Here is a 21,132-nt window from a genome sequence, read left to right as displayed (position 1 = left end):
CTTCCACCCCATTGGCAGCTCCCCTTACTTAATTTATTTAAAACTTTTTTTAAACAAATAGGAAAAAAGGAAAAAAAAAAAAAAAAAAAAAAAAAGGTGCTTAACACAGTGCCTGATGTGTAATAAAAGTGTTCAATAAATGCTAGCAGTTGTTACCATCATGGAAGCCTGGAATAGCTGTGAAGATAAGCAAAGATGTTGTGGAATAGAACAGAAATTAACTAAAAGCAGACAGCACCTCCTTCCCCCATACTTGACTCAAACAAAAAGCGCACACTGATCAAGCAAGAAAGACATTGGGATTCAGGGGAGTGAGGCGTACAGTCAGCAGGGTCAGCCTGCTCCAGGTTTCCCTGACCCTGTTCAGGAACATGAAGGCAAACACAGAAGGGCATGTGCAGACACACACGTGATCACGCGAGTGATGCAGAGGCAGATCCAGACAAAAGACCGAGACAGGAGCCAGGCAGACACACAGACACAGCCCCGTGGAGTCATGTAGACAGGGATAATGACAGGAACGTGTCAGACACAGGCTCTGAGGAAGACGAGATGAGCCGATATGCTGGTGCACACGGAGACAGACACGGGGACCCACACACAGCCAACCTTGTCAGACAGACTGGTGAACATAGCGCCCAGTCAGAGGGAGACACAAGGCCCGCTGTGACACATAGCGGGCCGCGACCGGCACTGTCACTTCTCGGTGGGGGGCAGGGAGGGGCCGGTAGCGGGGGAAGGCTGGGGAAGGGAATCCCGGGCGGGCGGCCTGCCCGGGCGGGTGAGTCACACAGCAGCGCTCCAGCCGGCGGCCTCCCCTCCGCCTCCCCCTCCCCCAGGTGAGAAGGTAGTCTGTCTCCCCATGCTTCCTTGGGGCAGAAGGAGGCCACGCAGAAAGCGGGATGCGGCGAGGGTCTAGGACCGGCCCCATTTCCCCGCGTGCGCAGCGTGCGTGCTGCCTGCTCGGTAAAACCCCGTCTGCTGGGGGGTCTAATCTCAGACAACGGCCCTATGAGTCTGTGTGCGCATGTCTGACCCCCCTAACCTGCGTGGCTAGGACCGTGGGCGGAGGGGCTTCTCCGGGCTCTATCCCAGAGCGAGTTAAGTGTGTGTGATTGATGGAGTGGGTCTCTCCTGGGGCTCTAAAGGGCGGGGGTTGGTTAAAGTCCTGGAGTCTAGAGCCCGGATGGAGAGGGCGGAGCTGAGCTTTGCTGGGAGAGCCCGGATGGAGAGGGCGTGTCCTCAGCAGGAGAAGAATTAACCCTTTCAGAGTGGCTTGCTCTCGGGACTGTGGGTCGGGCAGGAGAGGCTGGAATGTCTGTTCGAGAAGTACACTGCTCTCTCAGCCTGGCTGTGGTTGCGTACGCCAGTCTTCGAGGAGTCTGTGGGTGTCTGTCTTTGTGCCTGTCTCACGACCGTGGTTGTCCCCTTCCCTTGGGTAGTACGGACACTGGCAGTCCGGGAGTTCTATTCCTGCCCCCAAAGCGAGAGTGAAGGTGAGAGTGGACCGCGAGCTGGCCGCCGGCGGATAGGGAACAGGTGCGAGTGAGGCGCCGGGGCTGCCCGGCGCGGGGAGGGGCTGTCGTGGGGGGAGACGAAAGGGGAAATTCCGCGGGCCCGGTGGTGAGTGGTGTGTGGGCTGACGAGTTGTGTCTGCCTCTGACTGTCTGTGTGTACTCGGGCAGGCGGGGGCTGAGTCAGTGAGAATAGGGGAAGGTTTTCTGGTGACTCACGCTCCCCCACCCCAAGCCTGAATCAGACCCCGGGGGAGGGCTTTGTACGGAAGGCGGATGGGGGAGTCTGGCGCCTGGGACCGGCGTGAGGGATCCAGGATAGCTGGGCGAGAGTGAATGAATGTTTAGTGTACAGGAAGTTTGTGTTCTCAGTGAGGGTGGCTGTATTCCAGGGTACCGGCGTGGGGGTTCGTGGACAAAGGCAGAGGGCCGGGGGCCGAAGAGGCAGGGAAAGCTGAGTCAGTTCCCCGTGGGAAAGGGGAAGTGGCAGAGGGGAAGTGTCATCATCAGAGAAGGGGAAGCTGCGTTTCCTGGTAACTGGCAGAGCCCTCAGCACGACTTCCCAAGCAGGAATCTGCTCCGGGATGTCTAGTCTCCTGGTTACCCTATGCCTGTTTCTGGCCCTTGGGACCCGGGATTAGGGTGGGGGGCACCCAGCCGGACTCTGTTTGACCGCCATTAAGCGCTGCACTTATTCCAGAATTGGGTGATTGGTAGGCTGCCTCTGGTAAGGGGCTGGAGTTCAGAAGCTACCGGGGCTTAGCGGGTAGCTGCGCGCCGGGCCCTGTGGGGTCCAAGGCGCTTCCGTACAAACAGACGGCCTTGGCCTTGAGGGGAGAGGGCTGTATTCACCAGAAACCTGTCTGCCCTTGTGGGAAGGGTGGAAATTTCCCCGTAGCGCTGACTTCTCTCTGCAAAGGTGAACTTTCCAGCCGCCCCCAGCCGCTGGCCGCGAGCTCTCCCCCGGCTTCCTGCTCGGCGCTTGCTCCAGCTGGAGCGCTGGCCCCGCCCCCGCCGCTTTGTACTCGCCACTCGCCTCTCACTGCTCTTTGTACTCTAGACTCTATGGACCGATCCCGGGAGCGAAGCCGGCTCCCTACCTGCGGGGACGCCGGGTAGGCACAGAGCAGGCGCGGGCCCGGAGCTCCTGGGCTCACAGAGGCTAGCAGGAAGACTGGGATTAGGGGAAGGCGCCCAGGAGAAGAGAGTGCTGCGCCCGTCGTCGGTCGCGCTAGCACCCACGGGACGGGGCGGGGGGGCGGGCTGGGAAGGAGGAAGTGAAACGGGTTCTGGGTTCTTTAAGGGAGTGGGTGGTGAGAGTGGGCCAAGGGTGATGTTACCGCCTGTCGGGCCCCGCCTTCCCTCGCTCCCGTAGGACCCCCCCACACACTTACACACACCGCTTCCGCTGCGCAAGTAGCCACGTCACGGGCAACCCCCGAAATCCCCCCTCCCTTGGGGGGCGGGGGCCACGTGGGCCGTGGGGGAACCGCGTGGCCCCGGCGAGGAAGGGCATAGAGGATACCGGAGCCACGCGAGAGGGGCCACCCGGGACCACGGCGCGCGACTTCTCAGAAGTTGGACAATTAAAGAGGGGTTTGAGTTTTGGGGGTCAGCCGGTATCGAAGACCTAGAGAGCCAAGGAGCTGGAGGAACTGAGTATGAGGCTGGGGGGCTGGCCAGACTTGGAGATGGGGTCAGGGGTAGGGGCGTAGGGGCGCTCCAACAGAGGCGAGGGCGGTTTGATGCCCTAGTCGGCCGTGGCTGACCGGCTTTAAGCGTTTCCGAAAGGTGCCAGGGCTGGGGAGGTCAGGCACCGGGCAAGGTGAAGTGAGGAAGGGGAGGTGCACCTCTGTCTAGGTTCTAAACTGTCAGCCTGTCTGTCCGCCCGTCCTGAGGCGGCGGGGCGGTGGGTTGTCGCGGGAAGTCTGGCCGGAGCCACCGGCGGCTTTGTGGGTTTTATGGGAATCGTGACTAGGGCCGACCCCGAAGCCGGCCTGAACGTGTGACTCGCCGCCCTCCCTCGGGAGGCTATCGGCCCCGCTTACCCCACTGACTAGGGTGTCTGGTCCGAGATGGGGACCCTTGGTGGGAGTCGCGGGGTCATATTGGGGTCACCCGGGGCCGAGCCCGTCCGACCGGCTCCGCTGCCCCTCCTCCCACGGTCGCTGCCTGCCGGGCTCACCTCCTTCCTATTGGTCTGGGGCAGGCTGTTACTGAGGCGGAGACACGGGTGATGATTGGCTTTCAGGAGAGAGAGGAAGTCCTGTGATTGGCCCGATTCCTGGAGCTCGCAGACGCAGTAAGTGAAAGGACGCTCCCTCAGAGTCCGGGTACGCGGCTGCGGCGTTGCGGGTCGCCCTGGTAGCTCTCCACTGGACGTCGGGAAACGCAGTCACCCTGTCTCACCGATTGCCACACTGCTTCCTGCTATTTATACCAGTTCCCAGCCAAACTCCGGGGCCTCTAGGTGCCCCTCCCCTCAGGGAAAGCTCCCGGGCAGATGACAGTGGGCGCCATAGACAAACCCAATCCTGTCGCCCTGTGTGCTGACCAGTTTCCTTAATCCTTTTCCCCAATCTCTCTGTAGACTTGGCTGTGAAAGACCCTGGACATACATCTGGGGACAGTGGCACTCTTTCCAAAGCAAGCGGCTGGAGCCGGACCATCGCCCCAGAGAGCTGGGGCAGGGGCCCGTGCCCGATCTCCAGGGCTCCTGGGGCCACTGCTGACCTGGTGAGGGAAGGACAGGCAGGGTAGGCTGGGTGCACACCAACTACTCTGACCAAGCCCCCAGTAAGATCATGTTTTTTTTTTCTCCCCGATTCAGGCTGGATGCATCGGGCAGTGGACCCTCCAGGGGCCCGCGCTGCACGGGAAACATTTGCCCTTGGGGGCCTTAGCTGTGCTGGGGCCTGGAGCTCCTGCCCGCCCCATCCTCCTCCTCGTAGCGCATGGCTGCCTGGAGGCAGGTGAGAACTCGGGCCATCGCTGCTGTCGTTTCCAGGCACTCCTCTTCCCCACGCCCCATGCGCCTCTGCTCCATCTCTTGTACCCTTCCTTCTGTGTCATCCTCTGCGGGCTTCTACCTTTCCGTGTGTCTCAGCACAGACTTCAGACGGTTTCTCTCATTACCAGACGGTTTCTCTCATTACCACTTTTCCTCTTCCCTAGGTGGGGATAAGACAGTCCACCTTGCTTTACATAACAGACTATTGTCTCTCCAGGTGCTCAGCCAGTATCGGGCAGCCTCCTCTCCCTGCTCCCCTACCCCCTTCACATGGCAGTAGCTCTGGGCATCCCAACAAGTCGTATTATGCCCCAGGGTGAGTGAGGGAATCAGAGGTCCTGAGGGTAGGAGGTAAGGCTGGGGCCTTAGTAGGCTCTTTCTCCCTAAGCCTGATCCTTCTCAAACACTCCTACTCTGTAGGACACCTACCCCAAGACCCCTCCATGGGAAGCTGGAATCCCTGCACGGCTGTGTGCAGGCATTGCTGCGAGAGCCAGCCCAGCCAGGGCTGTGGGAACAGCTCGGGCAGTTGTACGAGTCAGAGCATGACAGCGAGGAGGCCATACGCTGCTACCACAGTGCCCTTCGATATGGAGGAAGCATTGCAGAGCTGGGGCCCCGCCTTGGACGACTGCAGCAGGTGTGATGAGGCAGGACAAAGGGGGTTGGGATTGTGTCTTCTGGCTTACCCCCTGCTTTACATCTACCTCTGCCCTGTCCCCCAGGCCCAGCTCTGGAACTTTCATGCTGGCTCCTGCCAGCACCGAGCCAAGATCTTGCCCCCCTTGGAGCAAGTGTGGAACTTGCTGCACCTTGAGGTGAGGCTGGGGCTGGGTAGGCTACGGGGGCGGCTCAGGCCGGGCCTGCACCTGTACCATCCCTCTTTCTCTTTCTCTTTTTGTCTTCAGCACAAGCGGAACTTCGGGGCCAAGCGGGGGGGTCCCCCAGTGAAGCGAGCTGCTGAACCCCCAGTGGTGCAGCCTGTTCCTCCTGCAGCACTCTCAGGCCCCTCAGGGGAGGAGGGACTCAGCCCTGGAGGCAAGCGCAGGAGAGGCTGCAACTCTGAGCAGGTATGGTTAGAGGTGGGCAGGTAGGCCGGCCGTGAGTGGGCAGGACCAGGGCAGAGTGGGAGCCTCACACCCACTTCTTTCCTAGGCTGGCCTTCCTCCAGGGCTGCCGCTACCACCACCACCATTACCACCACCACCACCACCACCACCACCACCGCCACCCCTGCCTGGCCTGGCCACCAGCCCCCCATTTCAGCTGCCTAAGCCAGGGCTGTGGAGTACCCTGCATGGAGATGCCTGGGGCACTGAGCGCAAGGGTTCAGCACCCCCAGAGCGCCAGGTGAGTCCCTGTCTATTCGCCTCTTACCTGTAAGGTCCTGTGCCTTGATTCCTCACTCTTTGTCTCTTCACCTGCCTTCTGTAGGAACAGCGGCATTCGCTGCCTCACCCATATCCATACCCAGCTCCAGCCTACCCCACGCACCCCCCTGGCCACCGGCTGGTCCCGGCTGCACCCCCAGGCCCGGGTCCCCGCCCCCCAGGAGCAGAGAGCCATGGCTGCCCGCCTGCCACCCGTCCCCCTGGAAGTGACCTTAGAGAGAGCAGAGTTCAGAGGTCGCGGATGGACTCCAGCGTTTCACCAGCAGCAACTACCGCCTGCGTGCCTTACGCCCCTTCCCGGCCCCCCGGCCTCCCCAGCACCACCACCAGCAGCAGTAGCAGCAACACAGGTCTCCGGGGCGTGGAGCCCAGCCCAAGCATTGTGAGTGGTGACAGCACATGTGGGGTAGGGGAGTGGGGAATCCATGGAGCTCTTCTGAGGTGGCCAGAGCAGCCCACTGACCACACCCATAATGTACTTGCAGCCCGGCACTGACCATTACCAAACTCCAGCGCTGGAGGTCTCCTCTCACCAGGGCCGCATGGGGCCCTCGGCACACAGCAGTCGGAAACCGTTCCTGGCAGCCCCTGCTGCCACTCCCCATCTACCCCTACCACCTGGACCCCCCTCACCTCCTCCACCCCCCTGTCCCCGCCTCTTACGTCCTCCACCCCCTCCTGCCTGGCTGAAAGGCCCAGCCTGCCGGGCAGGCCCAGGCCGAGATGATGGAGAGATCTTAGAGGAGCTCTTCTTTGGGGCTGAAGGACCCCCTCGCCCTCCACCCCCACCCCCCCCTCAACGTGAGGGCTTCTTGGGGCCTCCAGCCTCCCGCTTTTCTGTGGGCACTCAGGATTCGCACACCCCTCCCACTCCCCCAACCACCAGCAGCAGCAGCAGCAGCAGCAATGGCAGCCACAGCAGCAGCCCTGCAGGACCTGTGTCTTTCCCCCCGCCTCCCTATCTGGCCAGAAGGATGGACCCCCTTCCCCAGCCCCCTAGCCCATCATTGAGCACCCAGGACCCACCCCTTGCCCCCCTAACTCTTGCCCTGCCTCCGGCCCCACCCCCCACCTGCCACCAAAATACCTCAGGAAGCTTCAGGCACCCGGAGAGCCCTCGGCCCAGGGTCTCCTTCCCAAAGACCCCCGAGGTGGGGCCAGGGCCACCCCCGGGCCCCCTGAGTAAAGCCCCTCAGCCTGTGCCACCCAGGGTCAGGGAGCTGCCTGCCCAAGGCCCGCGGCTCTTTGATTTCCCCCCTACCCCACTGGAGGACCAATTTGAGGAGCCAGCAGAATTCAAGATCCTACCTGATGGGCTGGCTAATATCATGAAAATGCTGGATGAATCCATTCGCAAAGAGGAGGAGCAGCAACAGCAGGAGGCAGGCGTGGTCCCCCCGCCCCCCATGAAGGAGCCCTTTACATCTTTGCAGCCTCCATTCCCTGACACAGTCCCAACCACCACAGCTGCCGCCACTGCCGCCACCGCCCCCGCCGCCACCACCACCACCACCACCACCGCCGCCACCACCGCCGCCGCCACCCAGGAAGAGGAGAAGAAGCCACCACCAGCCCTACCACCACCACCGCCTCTAGCCAAGTTCCCTACACCCCCTCAGCCACAGCCACCACCGCCACCCCCACCAGGCAGCCCAGCTAGCCTGCTCAAATCCTTGGCCTCTGTGCTAGAGGGACAAAAGTACTGTTACCGGGGGACTGGAGTTGGTGTTCCCACCAGACCTGGGCCCTTGCCCACCACTCAGTATTCCCCTAGTCCTCCATCAGGTGCTATTGCCCCACCACCCACCTCAGTGGCTCCTAGCGCCCAGGGCTCCCCACAGCCCTCCGCTTCCTCGTCATCTCAGTTCTCTACCTCAGGCGGTCCCTGGGCCCGGGAGCGCAGGGCGGGTGAAGAGCCAGCCTCGGGCCACACGACTCCCACCCCACCGCCCCAACCCCTGCCGTTGCCCCCTGCCCGCTCTGAGTCCGAGGTGCTAGAAGAGATCAGCCGGGCTTGTGAGACCCTTGTGGAGCGGGTGGGCCGGAGTGTCACAGAGCCAGCAGAGACAGTGGACACAGCAGAGCCAGTGGACAGTGGGACTGAGCGGCCACCCCCTCCCATCCAGGCCAAGGAGGAGAGTGGCGGGGTAGTGGTGGCAGCAGGGCCAGGGAGCAAGCGGCGGCAGAAGGAGCACCAGAAGGAGCACCGGTGGCACAGGCGGGCTTGTAAGGACAGTGTAGGTCGGCGGCCTCGTGAGGGCAGGGCCAAAGCTAAGGCCAAGGCCCCCAAAGAAAAGAGCCGTCGGGTGCTGGGGAACCTGGACCTGCAGAGTGAGGAGATCCAGGGTCGTGAAAAGGCCCGGCCTGAGCTTAGTGGGGCCTCCAAGGCCAAGCCACCCACAGCTCCTGCCCCTCCACTGGCTCCTGCATCCTCTGCCCAGACCACACCTGCATCAGCCCCTGTTCCTGGGAAGAAGACACGGGAGGAAGTCCCAGGGCCACCAGGCGTCAGCAGGGCTGACATGCTGAAGCTGCGCTCCCTCAGTGAGGGGCCCCCCAAGGAGCTGAAGATTCGGCTTATCAAGGTAGAGAGTGGTGACAAGGAGACCTTTATCGCTTCTGAGGTGGAGGAACGGCGGCTGCGCATGGCAGACCTCACCATCAGCCACTGTGCCGCCGACGTCGTGCGTGCCAGCAAGTAAGTTGGGTCATCACTCCGTGTGCCAGCTTGGCCCAGGGGGATAGGCTTTCTGCCTCCACCACCCTGATGTTTTGATCTTTATGCTATTCTCCTTCTATAGGAATGCCAAGATAAAAGGGAAGTTTCGAGAGTCCTACCTTTCCTCTGCACAGTCTGTGAAACCGAAGATCAACACTGAGGAGAAGCTGCCCCGGGAAAAACTCAACCCACCCACACCCAGCATATATGTATGTGTGCTATGTGGGCTCAGGCCAACCCCTGCCAGAGGCTTCTGAAATAGGACTGAGAGGCAGTTGGGGGTTCTGACCCAAGTCTCTCTCAATTGTCCCTCAGCTGGAGAGCAAACGGGATGCCTTCTCCCCAGTGCTACTGCAGTTCTGTACAGACCCTCGAAATCCCATCACTGTGATCCGGGGCTTGGCAGGCTCCCTGCGGCTGAGTGAGTGTTGGGGGCAGAGTGGTATGCAGAGAACTGAGGATCTGGGGCTGTAGGACCCTCAGAGAGCTCCCACTTGAGGAGACCAGGGCAGTGGCTCTTGACAGCCCTCTTCCAAAGTCACGTGTAGACCATCTCTGAGGAGTGCTCTTGGTGCTGGGCCAGCTGGCCTCACATTTTTCTCTTGCCTGTCCATCTCCAGAAGTGAGAGAGTGGGAAGGAATGTGCGTCAGGGGCTGTTCAGAAATACTTCTGGGTATTAGGGATAATTAAGCAGAAGTATACAAAACAACGTAATTTAGGGCTGTTTGTAAATCCTTTATGGTCCAAAATTTCAAATACATGCAAAAGTAGAAGAAATAGTATGAAATCATAAAGATTGATCTTATTTCTTCTATATCCAAGGCCTCTTCTATACCCATACCCACTCCTCTCCAACACTGAATTATTAGACATACATTCTAGGTCTCATGTGACTAAATCTTAAACTGCACCCAATGATAACCTGAGCTCCTGTATGCCAAGTGCTGTGCCCATGTAGCCTCATGCACCCCTGAGCACTCCAGTAGAGGGGCCAAGGCTTGGAGCAGCTTCGAGTGGTGGTGGGGGGGGGCCGGGGAGTGGAGGACTAAGGATCCAGGTAATGACCCAACCCTGGGAGGACCAACCTCCCAGCTTCACATATGCTGGGGTCCTCGCCTATTCCTCTTGGGCTGAGCTGTGCTGAGCCTGTGTTCACCCTGCCAGGGGCTGCTGGGAGTCAGAAGGGAAAGGGTGAGTTGGGCCCTTGCTCCCTGCCCTCTGCCTCTGCCCCGACGCCCTGCATGGCCCTCCCTCGCAGACTTGGGCCTCTTCTCCACCAAGACGCTGGTGGAGGCGAGCGGGGAGCACACCGTGGAGGTGCGAACCCAGGTGCAGCAGCCCTCAGATGAGAACTGGGACCTGACGGGCACTCGCCAGATCTGGCCCTGTGAGAGTTCCCGTTCCCACACCACCATTGCCAAGTATGCGCAGTATCAGGCCTCCTCCTTTCAGGAGTCCCTACAGGTGAGAGGCAGGATTGGGCAGAGGCGGGGTGCTGGGGCCAGTGGAGTTTCAGTTGAGGTCGTGGGAGGGCTCCTGGGAAAACCACTGACCCAGGCCTGGTTGCTACTCTGGTTGAGCAGGAGGAGAAGGAAAGTGAGGATGAGGAGTCCGAGGAACCGGACAGCACCACAGGAACCCCTCCTAGGTACGGTTTTGTCCATTCCTTTTATGACTCCTCCCCTTCCCTTTGCTTCTCCACCAACCTGTGCTCTTCACCCCAGCAGCAGTGCCCCAGACCCCAAGAACCATCACATCATCAAGTTTGGCACCAACATCGACCTGTCTGACGCCAAGCGGTCAGTGGGGCTGGGCCGAGGCCATCCGGGTTGGGGCAAGAGTGCTGCCCAAGCCCCTCTCACCTTTGCTTCGACCTCACCACTGCAGGTGGAAGCCACAGTTGCAGGAGCTGCTGAAGCTGCCCGCTTTCATGCGGGTGACGTCCACAGGCAACATGCTGAGCCACGTGGGCCACACCATCCTGGGCATGAACACGGTGCAGCTGTATATGAAAGTCCCGGGCAGCCGAACGCCAGGTGCGCTCTGGGCGCGTGCGCGCTGGTGCGGGAGAGGAGGGGCTGATGTCCACGCCTGGAAACCCGCCTCTTGAGCCGGCCTCTGCGATCAGCCAATGAGGAGCGAGGGGTGGAGTTGTTGCGGCGTGATCTAGCCTAACACGGAGATCTCTGTTGCCCCCCGCAGGCCATCAAGAGAACAACAATTTCTGCTCTGTCAACATAAACATTGGCCCTGGCGACTGCGAGTGGTTTGCAGTGCACGAGCACTACTGGGAGACCATCAGCGCCTTTTGTGACCGGTGCGTGCCACCACCTGCCAGTCGCCCCGTTCCTGGGTCCTCAAGGTCCTTCCTGACCTTGTTGTCGCCCACAGGCACGGCGTGGACTATCTGACAGGCTCCTGGTGGCCAATTCTGGATGACCTCTATGCCTCCAATATTCCTGTATACCGCTTCGTGCAGCGCCCCGGAGACCTCGTGTGGATCAACGCGGGCACCGTGCACTGGGTGCAGGCCACCGGCTGGTGCAACAACATTGCCTGGAACGTGGGGCCCCTCACTGGTGAGAGGTTGGGGTGGTTTAGAGTTACTCAGCATTGAGGGGTAGGCTCTTGGGGAGGGAGGGGAGGGAGTTCCTTGGGGCATGGCCTGGGAGGGACCCCAGATGTGAGGGGCGGGGCTTGGCCTCAGGTGGCTCTGGGCTGTTCAGAAACGCTGTAGTGACCCCTCTGGCCCACAGCCTATCAGTACCAGCTGGCCCTGGAACGATATGAGTGGAACGAGGTGAAGAATGTCAAGTCCATTGTGCCCATGATTCACGTATCCTGGAACGTGGCTCGCACCGTCAAAATCAGCGACCCCGACTTGTTTAAGATGATCAAGTGAGGACTCCACTTGGGTGGGAGCCCATCTCTGCCTGTCCTGGTCCCTGCTCATGTCCTTTTCTCATCCTACCCCATCCCCATCTATCTCTCCATCCTATCTACATGTGTCAGGCAGCGCATTCCGAGGATACTGCAGTGAAGGAGGCCGACAAGGTCCCTGACCTCATGAGCTTTATTGTCGGTGCCAAATAATAATAAAATGGAATTTCAACTGTGGCTCTCTGGCAGAGCTCTGAAAACGCTATGAGAGCCCAGGACAAGGGGCTGGACCTAGCCATGAAGCGGAGGCGGCCTTTGGAGGCAGGCTACAGAGCCGAGATCTCTGCTTCCACCCCATCTCCCCGGCTCCAGCCCTGCCCCGCTCTCTTCGCGCCTCCTGGCAGCCTTGCCTTAACCCCACCGCTCGCTCCCCAGGTTCTGCCTCCTGCAGTCCATGAAGCACTGCCAGGTGCAGCGGGAGAGCCTCGTGCGGGCAGGGAAGAAAATTGCCTACCAGGGCCGGGTCAAAGACGAGCCTGCCTACTACTGCAACGAATGCGATGTGAGTACGCTGCCCTCCACGGCTCCCGTACTGCCCACGGGCGGCCGCCCCTCTTCCTCACTGCCGCCTCCTCACTGCCCCAGGTGGAGGTGTTCAACATCCTGTTCGTGACCAGTGAGAACGGCAGCCGCAACACGTACCTGGTGCATTGCGAGGGCTGCGCCCGGCGCCGCAGCGCGTGCCTGCAGGGCGTGGTAGTGCTGGAGCAGTACCGTACGGAGGAGCTGGCGCAGGCCTACGACGCCTTCACGCTGGTGAGCCCGGAGGGCGGGCAGAGGGGCGGGCGGAGCGCCGGAGGGCGGGCCGGCGTGGCCCGGGCGGCGGCCGCTGAGCACCTACCTGCTTCCCCCCACCCCCGCAGGCGCCCGCCAGCACGTCGCGATGAGGCCGGACGCCCCGCCGCCTGCCCACCCGCGCAGGGCGCCGTGGGGCCACCAGCACACGCCTGGGCTGGACCTAGGTCCCGCCGCGGGCCGGGAAGGGGGTCGGGCCCAGCCCTTCCACCCCATTGGCAGCTCCCCTTACTTAATTTATTTAAAACTTTTTTTAAACAAATAGGAAAAAAGGAAAAAAAAAAAAAAAAAAAAAAAAAAGGAGGCGGGGAGGGGGCTGGCAGCCCCTCGCCCGTCAGCGCCTCCCCTCACCGACTTTGGCCTTTCTAGCAACAGACACAAGGACCAGGCTCCGGCGGCGGCGGGGGTCACATACGGGTTCCCTCACGCCTGCCAGCCGCCCGCCCGCGCACGTGGCTCGTGTATGTACATAAAACGTTACGGCAGCCGAGGTTTTTAATGAGATTCTTTCTATGGGCTTTACCCCTCCCCAAGAACCTTCTTTTTTACTTCCAATGCTAGCTGTGACCCCTGTACATGTTTCTCTTTATTCACTTGGTTTTGATTTGTATTTTCTGGGGTGTTTTGTTTTTTGGTTTTTAATTTATAACAGTCCCACTCACCTCTATTTATTCATTTTTGGGAAAACCCGACCTCCCGCACCCCGATGCCATCCCGCCTGCCCCTCCTGGGACCGCCCGCTGCCGGGCCCTCCCTGTGCCCCAGAGTGTGTCCGGGCCCGGCCAGTCCGTCTCCGCCTATCTGCCCACGGCTCCAGCCGGGTTCTCATGGTGCTCAAACCCGCTCCCCTCCCCTACGTCCTGCACTTTCTTGGACCAGACCCCCCACTCCCGACCCGACCCCAACCCCGCCTGAGGGTGAGCGACTCCTGTACTGTAGGGGAAGAAGTGGGAACTGAAATGGTATTTTGTAAAAAAAAATAAAATAATAAAAAATTTTAGAAATTTTAAAGAAAGAACTATGAGGAAGAGGAACCCTGTCCTTCCCAGCCCCGGCCGATTTTAAACACGGACTTTTTTTCTTTAAAGTGTGAAACAGCCCAGGCCTGTGTCCCCCCTGGGGCAGGGACACCTGGGGTGAGTTTCTGTGGGGCTTTCTTTTTTTTTTCTCTCTCCACGCTGGGGCTGCGGAGGGGTGGGGGGTTTACAGTCCCGCCCCCACGCACTGCACTGTCTCTCTGCCCCAGGGGCAGAGGGGTCTTCCCCCCATCCCTATTTTCGGTGATTTTTGTGTGAGACTATTAATATGAAAAATAAAAGCAGAAAAAATCCTGTTCTGATAAAGTGCTGGTGATAGCAGGGAGGGTACTGGGAGGAGTGTGGCGAGCCCATGATTGATGGGGAGAGACTGTGTGGACCCTGGCGGGCGCGAGCCCCTCCCTGGAGGCGCCTGTGGAATGTCCAGAGCGCTGGTCTGCTCCTCGGGATGGGGGGTGCCTAATCCTAGAGCCGCATTCCAGGATAAGGGGGGTGGGGAAAGGCCGGCCGGGGGAGGGGCAGGAAAGAGGGCTATAAGGATCGCGGCCTTGGCGGGCGGGAGCGAGGCGGGCCATGGCGGATGTCCCCGGGGCTCAGCGATCGGTGCCCGGCAGCGGCCCGGAACCCCGAGACCCTCTGGACTGCTGGGCTTGTGCTGTGCTGGTAACGGCCCAGAACCTGCTGGTGGCTGCCTTCAACCTACTTCTGCTGGCTCTGGTGCTGGGGACCATCCTGTTACCCGCTGTCACCATGCTGGGCTTCGGCTTCCTCTGCCACTCCCAGGTGAGCGTGCGCCCCGGTTATGCGAAGCTGTGTGTGTGTGTTTATACTGATGCTGATGATGGGTCTCTGGGCTGCAAATTCTCTCCTCCTTTGCTGTTCCTGGCCAGTGTACTGTCTAGCTCAAGTCTGCTTGGGCCTTATGTCGCCTTCTCCTACAGTTTCTGCGCTCCCAGGCACCCCCTTGCACCGCGCACCTGAGGGATCCGGGCTTCACCGCCCTGCTGGTCACCGGCTTCCTGCTCCTCGTGCCGCTGCTCGTACTTGCCCTGGCCAGCTACCGCCGCCTGTGCCTGCGCCTCCGCCTGGCCGACTGCCTTGTGCCCTACAGCCGAGCCCTCTATCGGCGCCGGCGTATCCCGCACTCGCGGCAAACCCGAGCCTCACCAGGGGCCCAGACCCTTCCCCCATCAGGAAAAGTCTGGGTCTGAAGACCCTTGAGTCAAGAACCACCCTGATGACTGCTATCCCTCCCAGTCAGCCCCCATAATTGAAGCCCCGGTATCTTCCGACCTGCCTCGCCCTACCCCTGCCTGAGGTCCTTCGCCGCATCCCTTTGGGAACAGCAGAGACTGTGGACCCAATGCTGGTGAAAATCCAGCACACTCCGGAAAACCCACATTGCTCACTACTCACACCTGAATCCTGAACATCTGGGCTGGACCCTGCACACCTTACTCCCTCTCTGGGTCCTCTTGCTATAAATAGGACAACTAAGCCTAGTGCCCTCTTTTACTGAAGTAGCTCCTCCAGCATTTAAGGGGCTGGGTGGGTGGGGGGGTGCTGGAGTGATCACACATCAATAAAGAATTAGTGAACTGAGTGCGCTCCTGCGATCCTGTGACCAAACCGAAACCCACTGCCACGAAGTGGATTCTGACTCAGCGATTCTGTAGGACACAGTAAAGTCACCCCATAGGGTTTCCAAAGTTGTGAATCTTTACAAAAGCTGCCTCGTTTCCCTCCCATGGAGCAGCTGGTGGGTTCAAACAGCTGCCTTTTGATTAGCGGCTGAATGCTTTAACCACAGTGCAGCAGCGCTCCTGTGAGCAAAAACGTGGCAAAACTGTCATTGCTATCCGGTGCCCGGAAGCAGGCAACTCTGCTGAAGCTGCTCGCCCAGACCACAGCACTCTTCAGTCTCCTGGCCTTCCCTTATGGCCTTAGCAGGTTCTTCCAGGCGAGACCCCCGAGTTCTGTCCCTGACTAGCCGGCATCCTCTCCTCATCAGTTGAGTGGGCAGGCCCAGCCTCGGCCTCCTGCCCGGCTCCCATTGGGGACCTGAGCCCGTTCTCTGACCTCAGCTCAAAGGAACTTGGTGTTGCCAGGCCGGGAAGGGAAACAATGGGCCTTCCGGAGCAGGATGACACCCCTCCCGCCACACTGCTGGAGCAGCAGTGTGGGAGAGACGATGCAGGTCCACTCTAGGGACCGTTTGTCCCCAGTTCCTCCTGCCGCCCCTGCTCCCCACCCTAACCCACGGGACAATTTTACATCCCTGCACACGTTCAGGTTGGTCCAGTCTGGAACTCAGCTAAACCCTTTTCTCTGAGTGGGCATGCAATCCCTGTCCCAGCTACACACAGACACAGGCCACTTCGGTCACAGGTTTAATGAAATCAGAGGCATGCGCGATGGATGGTCACTGATATGGAGGCCCCGCCAGGCTCTCCCTCTGCACCTCAATAGTAACGATGTGGTGTCCGGGTACCATAGCCAGACCCAGCACACGGGGTTCCCCAGCAGAAAAGGAATCTGGAAAGAAGGGTCAAAGTTTCAGGGAGGCAGGCCTGGATCGGTCCCGCCCCTTCTGAACCAAGACTGCAAACCCTAGAAAAAAAAGGGGTGCAGCGAGGGCCTGAAGGGGAAGCGCCTTGAGACAGGCCCGGGCACTGACCCGACGGCTTGAGGAACTCCTGCGCCGAGCCTAGAATGACATTGCAGTCGCGGTCGGTGCAGAGGAAGCAGCCAACCAGAGTCCTCCCGTCAGTCATTCGAATGCGCATTGTCTTGTTAAGCAGAGCCTCCAGCTGCTGCCGGGCGCGCGTGGCCGGCGAGTCCTCACGCTCCCCATCTGAGTCCTGCGCGGGACGGGACACGCGCTCAGACCGCGCAGCCCAGCAGCCCGCCCGCCCGAGGAACCACAGCTCCCGGCAACCCGCGGGACGCCCACACGAAGCCCAGAGGCTGCCGGGAGCTGCAGTTCCCCCCATTCTCCCATCTTGCTACCCGATTGCCCTTCAGTCCCAGAACCCGAGGCCGCGCTAACCCCAGCACTGGAGCTGCTTTGACGCCGGCTACAACAGCCATTCTCTTCTCGTAGCAGTATGGTTGGCCCAGCTCCGGCCATTTGCTCTGGGGCCTCCTCTAGACCCTTCAACTTCCTGAGAACCTTTCGGGTCCGGTGGTCTGAGATCTCGCGAGCTCTCCTACCTCTTTTCCTTTCGCGAGATCACCGCTCCTCCTAGTCTCTTCGGCAACTACAGAAATCTCGCGAGCTTCGTCTTTCTCCAGCGCTGTGGCGGTTTATTATACGCGATGTCTTAAGATATCGCGAGAAATGTATGTCTCGTTTTTAATACATATTTTTAGGAACCCTGCAATTAATGGAGAATACCTTCTTTCATAACTCTCCCTTTTTTACCTGCCTCGCACAATATTCTGTCCTAAATATTCCCGGTCGCTATGCGTCCGAACTAACTCCACGACAATGGGTTGGTTTGTTTGGGCTTTATGTGCCGGATCCCGGAATTACACTACATTTCCCGCGAACCCTTGCAGACCAACCCCGCCCTTACCTACGCAATATTTGATCTCAGTGGACGGTGGCCGGAAAAGGACAATGGTTTCCATGTCAGCAGGTCAACGCGCTCCCCTGGTTCCTGAACCTTGAAGTAAATGTGAGAATTTGCCGAGTAGAGAAGAATCATCTGAGGAGCCGGTGACCCGTAGTGCTAGAGCCATGCCGCTCCGGGGCCTAGTGGCTGGACCAGACTTTGAATTTTTTCAGCGTCGCTACTTCACGCCGGCGGAGGTAGCCCAGCACAACCGGGCCGAGGACCTCTGGGTGTCTTACCTGGGCTACGTCTTTGATCTAACACCGTTGGCACAACAATACAAGGGTAAGGGCCACACGTAGGGCTGGGGCCGAGGTGTGTGTCTGCGGGTGTCTGTTTTTTGGGTGGTCGGCAGTGACGGCGGCTGCTTCTTCCCAGGGGACCTGCTGCTGAAACCCATCGTGGAAGTTGCAGGCCAGGATATCAGCCACTGGTTTGACCCAAAGACCAGAGACGTGAGTTCCGCTGGAACCCGAGGTTGGGGAGAGGGGCGCTGAAAAATTCGGGTGGGGAGGAAAAGCCAGAGCCCAAGATAGTGACTACTCCGACCTGCGCTCTTCCTGTTGTTATTATGTGCCCTAGAGTCGGACCCGACTCATAGCTTCCCCTACCTTGCTTTAAAAGATCCGCAAGCACCTAGATCCTCTGACCGGCGCTCTGAGGTACCGCACTCCGCGGGGCCGCTTCTTGCACGTCCCTCCTCAGCTACCCCGTTCGGACTGGGCTAATGATTTCGGGAAGCCTTGGTGGCAGGGGTCTCGTTACGAAGTAGGGCGACTGTCCACGAAGACCCGGCACATCCGCATCATTAACACGCTTACTTCGCAGGAGCGCACATTGGAGGTGAGAACTGGGGCCTGGGGGCAGTTTAGAGGGAACTGGGAATGCCAGCAGACCTCCAGGCCATCAGCTCTCCGTAACTGGTAGGAGCTGTATTTCTTCACTTAGGAAAGCAGACCATCTAGGTCCCAGGGTTGGAAATTCCAGGAGCAACTGGGTCACATATCTGCGTCTTCATATGTTCAGAGCAGCACTTATGAATGAATCTTGGTGATGGTAGTTTTTGGAAGCTCTTATATGCTGTTTTAGACTGCAATTCACTCTCCTATTAGCCTAACCTGTTGTGAGGATGAGGTGAGTGCAGAGTGGCTTTGACCCTAAAGGGCCATCTGTTTGTTACAAGTGGTTGCCGTGAAGACAGGGACTATGAAGTGCCTGAAGTTGCTATCTGCCAAGGGGAGGTACTCTGATCCCAGCTTTCATGCCTTGGGCTCTTGGCCTGGGTGTGTGTTCCATTCAGAATTCTGGGGGTGGGGTGCTTCTGTGTTCTCCAGGTGGGAGCTCAGGAATCAATGTGGGAAATTCTACACCGTTATCTCCCCTATAATGCACATGCTGCCAGCTACACGTGGAAATATGAAGGGAAGACCCTGAAAATGGACAGTACCCTAGAAGAGAATGGGATCTGTGATGAAGATGAAGAATTTGACTGGCTCAACATGGACAGTTCACTCTATACACCTGCATTACTGCTCTACTTCAATGATGACCTCACTGTGTTATAAGGAAGGATTTTTATGCTTACATAACACTTAAGACATACTTTGAGTTTGGCTATTTCTGTGCCCTGAAGGAAAAGAGGTGGAGTAAGAAGTACCTAAACCTAGACCTCCATCCTCTCTGGGAACTGGCCTATTTGATTCAGAAAAGGTCCTCTTCTCTAGCTCCATTACAATTTGCTCTGAGAAAATTGAGAATAGTAGAAGTGAATTAACTAACTAATCTTTAATGATACAAGGAAAGGAAGATTAGGAAGATGTAGAAGATGTGGGATAGAACTCACGCAGAATTTTTCAATAGTAAGAGAAGTGCTACGCAGGAATAAGGTATGGAAGAATTTTTTTTTTTTTTCGGTAATTACAGAAATAATGAGTTGGCTATAGGAAGATGGGCTTTACAAAGACAAGAATAGGAAATAACTATAATTGACCACACAAAACTGGTTTATCTCCCTCCTAAAATAGTATTTGGCAACTGAAGCCCCAAGGGAAGAAAGGAAGTAAATGGTTACCAGGTAATTCAAGAGCTGGATATTATGGTAGGTGTTTTTTGTACACCTTTTTTAATACAATTAGTAAAGTGGAGAACACTACCACTATTTAATAGGTGTCTTCTGAAGCTTAGAAATATTTAAAAGTAATCATCAGAGCCAGCATGTAACCCAAGTTTCTCCAACTCCAAAGCCCTTGTTCTCAATATAAAAGAAATGTCTCTAAATCTAAGTCATGCTAACATGTGTAACCATTGCTCTCAGACTAAGTGGTATGTGGGTTTGTCCTAGATCAGTTGTACAATAGGGCACTGGTATGTAGTCAGCCACTCTTCCTTCTGCAGTTATAGTCCTTTAAAGAGAGTTAGCCAGGTTCTCCAGTGGCAGAGAGGAGGCAGGGAACACTGAGTCAGTTATACAATAGCTACTGAGGTTAATTCCTGGTTAATCCCATAGCAAAATATTCCTTCTGATTTTTTGAGGCAAAGCACGCAAGTAGTATAGTATATTCAGGATGAGTGTGTGCTACTTGGGAAGGTGAGGAAGACAGGTTGTTTGCAAAATGGTAACTCTGAAAGGGGGATCTTGACACGGATAAGAGAGGAGCTAGGAGGTCAGAATACTCTTCTGATGAAAGAGAACAACCATGGGGGCAATGGCCAGACTTGATAGCTGTTAACCTAAGCTTGGGAGTTTTCTGAGGGCCTATGAGAGGCATGAAGAAAGGTGGATATATCCTATTGGCTTTAGCCATATCTGATCTCACCGTGAGGAGTTCTCTTTAGTCCCAGCTAATGCAGAAACCCATGAATGATCTGTACCAATCATTTTGATGATTAACTCAGCATTTGTTCCGTACGTATCTTGTTTGCTTAGTTAAACCCTAAACTATTTGATAACTGAAGTAGACAATTCTCTGCACCAGCTTCAGGGCTGTGTCTATGGGATATGCACATTATGCTGCCTGAACCTGTCCCTCTTCCAATCTCCTACTTCAATACTTCTAGCCAGAAACACATCCTTTTTCCTACATACACCAGTAGCTCTCCAAGTAGATTCTACCTCCTAAATCTCTCTGGAATTCATCTTCTTTCCTCCAGGCCAGCACACCTCTGGCTGACTGCTCTGGAAGCTTCCTAACCTGTCCTTCATTTCCACTTTTGCCCTCCACACACCATGATCAGAGTGATCTTTGAAAAACAAACACAATCATCAAACTTGTCTGCTTCAGATTCTTCAGTGACTTCCAATTGTTTGTTTCCAATAAAGTCCTTAATACATGACCTTGCATAATTCAAGTCCTGCCTTAGATATCCCATCTCCTAACACTCTTGTTTCCCTGTGCTCTGGCCACACTGGCTGGCTTTTAGTTCCTTAAATGTCTTCTTGCTTCAGAGCCTTCACAGACTGTTCTCACTGCTTGGAACACTTTTCACTTAGCTGATGCTAAATGTTTCTTTCTCAGGGAAGCCTTCTCTGATTTCTCAGTCTAGATCAAGAACCAAAAACAGAAAGGAAAAACAAAAAAAAAAGAAAATTCAGCTGCTGTCAACTTTGACTCATGGCAACCCCAAGAGTTAAATCTTGTTAGATCTTTTCAGTACTGTTCATTTTTTTTTTGTACAGAGGACATGCTAACTGCAATTTTCAAATATGGATATAACTGGCTGGTTGGCTGCTAGATTGTAAGCTCACGAGGGCAGAAATCTTGTCCATCTTGTTCATTGCTGTATTCCTGGTGCTGGGCATACAGTTGTTGCTCAATAAATTTTATTTGAATGAACTGAAATGTTAAGTGAATTCATCTGTCTGTAATAACTAGAGGGCAGGATGTTGTGTACTGAGAGGTACAGTGGGACCAAGAAACAGTCTGTATCCTGGGCTGCAGTCTTTTATCTACAGGTTTCTCTTTGCTTGCTCCCATAGATCCAAGACCAAAAATTAGGTTCTTCGCATCAGAAATTCTTTTGGGCAACCCACCTGTGATTTCCCCATATGGCCATCAATCAGGTGGCTGTAATTGCCTATGGAGTCAGTGAAGGGTAAAGAGGAAGGAAC

The 21,132-nt window shown here is 57.1% G+C and overlaps 4 protein-coding genes across 4 annotated transcripts; 3 read left to right on the top strand and 1 right to left on the bottom strand.

Moving 5' to 3' along the window:
• Positions 1-4,349: 4,349 nt before the first annotated feature.
• On the top strand, positions 4,350-12,462 carry KDM6B (lysine demethylase 6B). Its single transcript, XM_007952253.1, has 20 exons — positions 4,350-4,486; positions 4,742-4,840; positions 4,945-5,164; positions 5,250-5,342; positions 5,433-5,594; positions 5,680-5,874; positions 5,959-6,297; positions 6,401-8,613; positions 8,717-8,843; positions 8,950-9,055; positions 9,894-10,099; positions 10,219-10,283; positions 10,363-10,434; positions 10,523-10,671; positions 10,838-10,952; positions 11,027-11,214; positions 11,392-11,533; positions 11,951-12,077; positions 12,161-12,331; positions 12,439-12,462. Exons 1-20 carry the CDS (start codon positions 4,350-4,352, stop codon positions 12,460-12,462), a joined length of 4,950 nt encoding a protein of 1,649 aa, XP_007950444.1.
• Positions 12,463-13,980: 1,518 nt separating this feature from the next.
• Positions 13,981-14,618, top strand: TMEM88 (transmembrane protein 88). Its single transcript, XM_007952251.1, has 2 exons — positions 13,981-14,190; positions 14,349-14,618. Exons 1-2 carry the CDS (start codon positions 13,981-13,983, stop codon positions 14,616-14,618), a joined length of 480 nt encoding a protein of 159 aa, XP_007950442.1.
• A 1,211-nt stretch (positions 14,619-15,829) lies between these two features.
• On the bottom strand, positions 15,830-16,537 carry NAA38 (N-alpha-acetyltransferase 38, NatC auxiliary subunit). Its single transcript, XM_007952250.2, has 3 exons — positions 16,457-16,537; positions 16,085-16,268; positions 15,830-15,942 (listed from the first exon to the last, which is right to left on the bottom strand). Exons 1-3 carry the CDS (start codon positions 16,535-16,537, stop codon positions 15,830-15,832), a joined length of 378 nt encoding a protein of 125 aa, XP_007950441.1.
• A 612-nt stretch (positions 16,538-17,149) lies between these two features.
• LOC103206748 (cytochrome b5 domain-containing protein 1) lies at positions 17,150-18,589 on the top strand. The gene is made up of 4 exons (XM_042782468.1): positions 17,150-17,309; positions 17,403-17,479; positions 17,649-17,867; positions 18,359-18,589. Exons 1-4 carry the CDS (start codon positions 17,150-17,152, stop codon positions 18,587-18,589), a joined length of 687 nt encoding a protein of 228 aa, XP_042638402.1.
• The last annotated feature ends 2,543 nt before the right edge of the window (positions 18,590-21,132 follow it).

Source organism: Orycteropus afer, unplaced genomic scaffold (genome assembly GCF_000298275.1).
Source record: "Orycteropus afer afer isolate SDZICR_OR568_19922 unplaced genomic scaffold, OryAfe1.0 scaffold00330, whole genome shotgun sequence".
Lineage (NCBI taxonomy): Eukaryota > Metazoa > Chordata > Mammalia > Tubulidentata > Orycteropodidae > Orycteropus > Orycteropus afer.
This window is presented reverse-complemented; position numbering and strand designations above follow the sequence as displayed.

What these genes read in the sequence shown, in the direction of transcription:
- NAA38 (XM_007952250.2), bottom strand. Translation starts at nt 16,537, where the DNA reads ATGGCCGGAGCTGGGCCAACCATACTGCTACGAGAAGAGAATGGCTGT. An exon ending in AAAGCAGCTCCAGTGCTGGG is followed by an intron (nt 16,269 to 16,456) that starts GTTAGCGCGGCC and finishes CGTCCCGCGCAG; the next exon opens with GACTCAGATGGGGAGCGTGA. An exon ending in GGAGTTCCTCAAGCCGTCGG is followed by an intron (nt 15,943 to 16,084) that starts GTCAGTGCCCGG and finishes CCTTCTTTCCAG; the next exon opens with ATTCCTTTTCTGCTGGGGAA.
- TMEM88 (XM_007952251.1), top strand. Translation starts at nt 13,981, where the DNA reads ATGGCGGATGTCCCCGGGGCTCAGCGATCGGTGCCCGGCAGCGGCCCG. An exon ending in GCTTCCTCTGCCACTCCCAG is followed by an intron (nt 14,191 to 14,348) that starts GTGAGCGTGCGC and finishes CTTCTCCTACAG; the next exon opens with TTTCTGCGCTCCCAGGCACC.
- LOC103206748 (XM_042782468.1), top strand. Translation starts at nt 17,150, where the DNA reads ATGCCGCTCCGGGGCCTAGTGGCTGGACCAGACTTTGAATTTTTTCAG. An exon ending in GTTGGCACAACAATACAAGG is followed by an intron (nt 17,310 to 17,402) that starts GTAAGGGCCACA and finishes GCTTCTTCCCAG; the next exon opens with GGGACCTGCTGCTGAAACCC. An exon ending in TTGACCCAAAGACCAGAGAC is followed by an intron (nt 17,480 to 17,648) that starts GTGAGTTCCGCT and finishes TTGCTTTAAAAG; the next exon opens with ATCCGCAAGCACCTAGATCC.
- KDM6B (XM_007952253.1), top strand. Translation starts at nt 4,350, where the DNA reads ATGCATCGGGCAGTGGACCCTCCAGGGGCCCGCGCTGCACGGGAAACA. An exon ending in GGAACTTGCTGCACCTTGAG is followed by an intron (nt 5,343 to 5,432) that starts GTGAGGCTGGGG and finishes TTTTGTCTTCAG; the next exon opens with CACAAGCGGAACTTCGGGGC. An exon ending in CACCCACACCCAGCATATAT is followed by an intron (nt 8,844 to 8,949) that starts GTATGTGTGCTA and finishes ATTGTCCCTCAG; the next exon opens with CTGGAGAGCAAACGGGATGC.